Source organism: Chanodichthys erythropterus, chromosome 24, assembly GCF_024489055.1.
Source record: "Chanodichthys erythropterus isolate Z2021 chromosome 24, ASM2448905v1, whole genome shotgun sequence".
In the NCBI taxonomy this organism is placed as follows: domain Eukaryota; kingdom Metazoa; phylum Chordata; class Actinopteri; order Cypriniformes; family Xenocyprididae; genus Chanodichthys; species Chanodichthys erythropterus.
Genome location: NC_090244.1, coordinates 14,345,956 through 14,352,902, shown reverse-complemented (window position 1 = coordinate 14,352,902; position 6,947 = coordinate 14,345,956). Strand labels below are relative to the sequence as shown.

Below are 6,947 nucleotides of genomic sequence, written 5' to 3'. Positions count from 1 at the left end.
CCTTTATTAATAGTTGTGTTTGAGTACCTCAGTTGTCCTCTGTGTGATAAAATGGATCTGAAAATCATTCAGTCACTGCTGGAAAGGGTTCAAATATGCAAAAAATGCTTAAAAACTGATGAATCTGATTTTTCTGAAGAACAGAGCTCAGTTTAACTGCTCAGGACAAACAAGAGACTCATGAACAACCATCACAAAACATAAAAACAGTCATAGATCATCCAGGTAACCACACACAGTATTGAGAATCAATGGTTCACATACTTTTGAATAGGGCCATTTGAATAAATTCTGCTTTTTTTTTTTCTTGTGGACTATATGTAAACATCTTTTATATAAAATATCTTACTCAGGACAGTACTAAACAAAAAATAACATGCAATTTTTATTATTCCTCTTATTTTGTTACATTTTTTCACATTTTCACAGATTCTGCAAGTAGTTCACATACTTTTCTTACAACTGTACCTTTTTTACTTTCTGTGGCAGAAACAAGCTTCCATATTTCTGAACACTCTTATACGATTCGAAATACTAAAAAACAGATAGCGCTCAAGCTCCTAGAAAAATTTAGTATCAGCGCAAGCCAGAATTACTGACAAAGACAGATGAACCTTGTTATGTGACATAACGAAGCTGTCATACTTTATTATGCTATGGTGGGAAATAAATGTAAAAAAAAAAACAAAAAACGGCACAAACTTGCTTATAATAAGCAGACATGGCAACCCTGGATGAATCGCTAAGATTAGTGGGAAATGTAGTTCGCAAACTCAGCTGCAATTCAAGAGTGTATGAAAGTTAATTCTCTGCATTGCATTTAAAACAAATGTGAATATATGCAGTTGGTCTTCAGAAGCACAAATTCAATAAACAAAAGTTATTAAAACTTAAATATTTATTTTAAAGAATTTTCACAAACCTGACATAAAAACCAGAAAGCATTCCAAAATAATGTCAAACTGTCAAGCAAACAATGTTTTTATAATTGCCTTAAAACATGAAATCATTTTTATTAAATATGTTAATCTCATCATTAAACATCAGAAAACAAAATCACAGTACAATCAATGCATATTTTCTGGAAAAATAGGGTTCCTGGATTTTACTACCTCAGCATAACCTGAATAATCTTTGTTCAGTGGTAAACTTCACTTGCTTTATGCAGCACTGAAGAAACACTTATTTTTCAAGGCATTAACATTTCTAAACACATGCAAAGATGTTACAAGAGTCCTTTCCACCACTAGTCTGGGTATCCAAAGCACTTAGTGTGGTCTGAGAAAATATCTGCAAGCTCGTAAGATGCATTTACTTGGCAAGTAAAAGATTGGCAGTTGAGATGTTCTCAAAGGAGATTTGTGGTGTTCACAAATGTCTATTTTATGAACAAAGATCTCTCAAAACACCTGAGGGAGTCATTTCTTGTCCATTTTCCAACATTTTGAAAGGATACTGACAGCCAACCAAGTGGATCACCTGCTGGATATCAACACTGCTCCACTCAGGAATTAATGCTAGGTTGTTAATGCTGAGCCCGAACGTTTCAGTAGGTGAACAAGCTTGTGTCACCTTCTACACATAGAAGGACAGGTATATTTGGTAAGAAGTATTCTGTAAGGTTATGTGAGGAGTCTGGCCACCTGCGTCTTCACCTCCTCATCTGGATGGGAGAGCAGCAGGGGCAGCTTACGGTGCAGCTGAGAGGAGCTGTCCAGTAGAACACAGTACAGAGAGTCCTGCCTCGTCCTCAGAGCTTCAGCTACCTGTGCGGAGGGTCTCCACGCACGCAGGTTCCCCACAAAAAACAACAGGCGGAGAAGAACAGATGTGCTTGTGCAGCTGTCAAACAACAAAATCAAGGAGGCTGGAGCCTGTGAACAGATTTACAAGTTACTGGATGAGTGCGTGCAAATACATGAAAGCTCTTAGAATTAAAAGAAGAAATAAACTAGGGCTGCGCTTGCGCGATTAATCAAAATAAAACCGGAATCGCGATAAAGCTTAGTGTGATTATCAAATCATAAAGACTGTCATTTAATTAAAAATTAATATATGCATGGTTCAAAGTGAAGCACTTCCTGTCGTTTTCCACCTAAACAAAAGTTTAACGATGGTTTAACATTTGAAAATAAATGAGTCATGTAGCACCGATGTGCTTCGGGCGACCCGAGTTCAAGTCCTGGTTCACGGTCCTTTCCCTTTCCCGCCCCCCTCTCTCTCCCACTTTGCTTCCTGTCTGAATACTGTCTTATCGCAATAAAGGCAAAAACGCCAAAAAAACTAATCTTAAAAAATACACTTGAAAATTAAGAAAATAAAAAAGCCATACCCAACTTAATACTCAATTTTTATTTCTTATTTTAAAATATTTGTTATATTTCTTAAAATATTGAACCATTTCTTATTGTTTAATTTTTTAATAATTATAATAATTTAATAATTATAATCATAAAAATAATATTTTCTATTGAATTTAAGATTAATCAATCAATCAAATATTTTGCGATTAATCTATTTATTGATTGATTGATTAGATTATTAATCATTCACTAAACTTGCCAATAAATAATAACAGTAACTTCTGCCATTAATCTTTCAACATTTCTTAAAACGTTAAAATATTTCTTATTTAGTTTAATATTTTTATTTAGTAATAATTATAAATCATAAAAAACTTTTTTCTATTGATTATTTTTCTGATTGATTAATTTATCAACTATTTTGTGATTAATCTATTGATTATTTTGATAATTATTTAGTTAACTTGCCAATAAATAATAACGATAACTTCTGCCATTAATCTTTAAACATTTCTTTAAAAAAAATATATATTTCTTAGTTAAATATTTTTATTTAGTAATAATTCTAATCATAAATTAATATTTTTCTATTGATTATTTTTCCGATTAATTGATTCATCTATCAACTATTTTGTGATTAATCTATTGATTGATTAGTTTATTAATCATTTACTAAACTTGCCAATAAATAATAACAGTAACTTCTGCCATTAATCTTTCAACTTTTCTAAAACAATTAAAATATTTCTTGTTTAGTTTAATATTTTTATTTAGTAATAATTATAATCATAAAAAATATCTTTTTTATTGATTATTTTCCCCCCGATTAGTCGATCAACTTTTTTATTATTTTATTATTTTCAGATTGGTTGATTAATCCTTTAATTAACTTGCCAAGAAATAATAATAGTAACTTCTCCGATTAATCTTTCAACATTTTATTCAAACCTTTTCTAATACTTACTTTACAAATAAAAAATTCCCAACATAAAAAATAAGAAATAAAAGGTATCTATCAGAAATTTTTCCTGATGGTGTTTGTCAACAACAGCATTTGTTTGCCGAGTCTTGAAATGTTTTGTTCATTCAGCAGATTAAATTAGCTGCTTGGATACATATCCGTATGATCGAACAGCATTCAAACTCACAATAGCGACAGTATCAAAGATGGCGATGTCCATAACACCAGGACGATTTATCACAATTGACAGTGCTTTATTAAATAAACACGACCTTTCAGCCCTACTTGATATATAATCACAACTCTTTGGCCATTTTATTAAGCCCTTCAAACAAGCACATCAAACCTTGAGCTTTTTCTTTAGATATTTTCCCCCAAATCGTGCAGCTCTAAACTAAATCATGGCCACAGAGTGGTCTTAAAATAGATATAGGCATCAACAGCAGCCAATGAGACAAACTAGGACACCCAGCAACCAAGGCGATTATTTATAGGTTTATCTATTTATAATCATATTGTGTTTGCATGAGAGAAAATTCATTGCACTGGATTTCACCAACAAAAAGCGGAAAGCATTACAGCAGCAACCATAAATGACATATTACTTCACCTGAGCTTGCACAATATCGTCCATCAAATCTGGATTGGAGGAAAGATTTACTAGGACCTTCAGGACTTGGATCTGCAGGAACAGATTAAATATTCAACAAATCTGATTGTGCACACATATCATTCAATACATTACTCCAAAATCACCTGTAGGACTTCATTGCTCACTACGAGGAGCGATAGGAGGAGTGTAATAGAATTCTTCATCAGATGCTGGTGGTTATCGGTGACGGACAGATTAGTGAGTAATCGGAGCGCTGCCAGCTGAAGGTCAGAGTTCACAGGTGACATCTCAATCAGCTGCATCACTGACGGGATATATATCTGAACAACAACAACAGAGACGTGTGTAACCATAGTATCAATGAGAGAACATGGTGTTTTAGTATTATTTATATCGCATTATAGTAATTTATATATATATATATATATATATATATATATATATATATATATATTTATTTATTTATTTTTTTTTATTAGCTTTTCTTTTACTATTTTAAATTTCTTTAAAAAAGCCCCCCCCTCATATTTTTATTAACTTTTTTCTATATTTCTATTAGTGCTGTCAAATAGATTAATCATCTAATATGTTTTATACTTTTAATCACGATTAATCACATCCAATATATAAGTTTGAAACTTTTAATCATGATTAATTGCATCTAATATATAAGTTTGAAACTTTTAATCACGATTAATTGCATCTAATATATATGTTTTAAACTTTTAATCACAATAAATCACATCCAATATATAAGTTTTAAACTTTTAATCAAGATTAATCACATCCAATATATAAGTTTGAAACTTTTAATCATGATTAATCACATCTAATATATGTTTTAAACTTTTAATCACGATTAATCACATCCAATATATAAGTTTGAAACTTTTAATCATGATTAATCGCATCTAAAATATAAGCTTGAAACTTTTAATCACGATTAATCACATCCAATATATAAGTTTGAAACTTTTAATCAAGATTAATCACATCCAATATATAAGTTTGAAACTTTTAATCATGATTAATCACATCTAATATGTTTTAAACTTTTAATCACGATTAATCACATCCAATATATAAGTTTGAAACTTTTAATCATGATTAATCGCATCTAAAATATAAGATTGAAACTTTTAATCACGATTAATCACATCCAATATATAAGTTTGAAACTTTTAATCAAGATTAATCACATCCAATATATAAGTTTGAAACTTTTAATCATGATTAATCACATCTAATATATGTTTTAAACTTTTAATCACGATTAATCACATCCAATATATAAGTTTGAAACTTTTAATCATGATTAATCGCATCTAAAATATAAGCTTGAAACTTTTAAATTACGATTAATCACATCCAATATATAAGTTTGAAACTTTTAATCGTGATTAATTGCACATTAATTGAAACACAAAAGTTTCAAACTTATATATTAGATGCAAATTAATCGATTTGACAGCACAAATTTCTATACTTTAATTTATTTATATTTTACTTTTAGTAATTTTATCACTTTAATGTGTTTAAGTTAGTTGCCAAGGCATTTGTTTTATTTAAGACTTTCATTTTTCATTTATATTTTATTTCAGTTTTATTTTAATTATCAAAAAACAACAACACAGATTCAAAACCAATAGGCATGTACTAAAAAAATAAATTATATCATATATCATATAATATATATATAAGTTATATATATATATATATATATATATATATATATATATATATATATATATATATATATATATATAAATAAATATATATATATAATCTATACAGTTTTTGCATACCTTCAGCTGCTCTTGATTGCAGATATTCATGCTTAAGTTGTTCAGAGCGTTTAAAGTCTGAACCCGGATCTCAGATGAAGGGTCTGAGAGGAATCCTGCTATGATGTGAAGACCTCCAAATTCTCGCAGAAGATCCTGAATAAGAAAAGCAAATCATTATGGTAAACATGATACGTCAACTGCAAAGTGAGAGGTTCTTTACTCTACTTCAAGTCAAAACAAATTAACCAAGTACGCGTAATGCACAGTGTCCAGAAGCCACACAATTCGCTGACCTGGTTTACAGTAAAGGCAGCAGCGTTTCCTAAGGTTACGAGAACATTTCTCCTCTCTTCTGGGTTTGGGCTGCTCTGCAGAAGGGAGAGAAGCATGCTCAGATGTCGAGGCTCCAGGCTGGCAGCAGATTTTGAGTGAATATCACCTTATGAGAAGAAAAAAACAACAACAAAGAAAAGGTTTGTGTGAAAAGATCCAGAACCTAAGACACAAAAATTAACAAACTCCCCATATTTAATCAATACAATGTGTTTGATTAAAAAAAAAATTACTATAAACTTATATAGAGGTGTCAATGTTTACTTTCTCATAAAAAACATTTGAATGTCACTTACTAGATTCAGTCTCCGCAGACGGATCCAGATTGTCACTCTTACTGACAACTTTAAATCCAGATACTTTGGCCATTAAGCTCCCAGGCTGAATAGTCACACTTTTCGCAGACTTTCTTCTGTTTACTCCTCCATCTCCTACACGACCAAAGACTAGTTTGTAAATCCCATAGGAGGCTCCAGCTCCTGCTACAATCCCCAACAGAGCCTTCATGCTGCCGAGCCGGGCTATGACATTGTCATCTCCCATTCTGCGATATGCGCAGATTTCATACATAAATATTAACACATGGTTCTCTTCCGACAGGATAAATAAAGACGTACATACTTCCTGATCATATACTCGTCACTGACGGTTTCCTCTGCACGTTGCCGCCCTATTGCATCAGTGGACGACCAACACGTTTCGCGGAGTTGCGTTCATGAATGACTTTGGTTTAAATATACATATTATTATAATTATAATCATTCAATAATACATTTTAGTTGAGCGAGCGTTCGTGAACAATGTTAGTGTTTTTGAACTAATTTTTTGAAGAGAACAAATCACATTTTTTTACACACACACACACACATATACAAATGTGTTTTATGTATGTACGTTAATGTATGTATGTGTGTGTGTGTGTGTGTGTGTGTGTGTGTATATATCAGAAC

The 6,947-nt window shown here is 31.3% G+C and overlaps 1 protein-coding gene across 1 annotated transcript; it reads right to left on the bottom strand.

The window, feature by feature from the left end:
* Nucleotides 1-880: 880 nt before the first annotated feature.
* Nucleotides 881-6,648, bottom strand: armc10 (armadillo repeat containing 10). Its single transcript, XM_067379499.1, has 6 exons — nucleotides 6,294-6,648; nucleotides 5,958-6,103; nucleotides 5,683-5,817; nucleotides 4,021-4,197; nucleotides 3,875-3,946; nucleotides 881-1,874 (listed from the first exon to the last, which is right to left on the bottom strand). The coding sequence occupies exons 1-6, from the start codon at nucleotides 6,565-6,567 to the stop codon at nucleotides 1,623-1,625; spliced, it is 1,056 nt and encodes a 351-aa protein (XP_067235600.1). The 5' UTR covers nucleotides 6,568-6,648; the 3' UTR covers nucleotides 881-1,622.
* Nucleotides 6,649-6,947: the final 299 nt, after the last annotated feature.

What these genes read in the sequence shown, in the direction of transcription:
- armc10 (XM_067379499.1), bottom strand. Translation starts at nt 6,567, where the DNA reads ATGTATGAAATCTGCGCATATCGCAGAATGGGAGATGACAATGTCATA. An exon ending in GTCTGCGGAGACTGAATCTA is followed by an intron (nt 6,104 to 6,293) that starts GTAAGTGACATT and finishes TCTTCTCATAAG; the next exon opens with GTGATATTCACTCAAAATCT. An exon ending in TGAGCAATGAAGTCCTACAG is followed by an intron (nt 3,947 to 4,020) that starts GTGATTTTGGAG and finishes CTGTTCCTGCAG; the next exon opens with ATCCAAGTCCTGAAGGTCCT.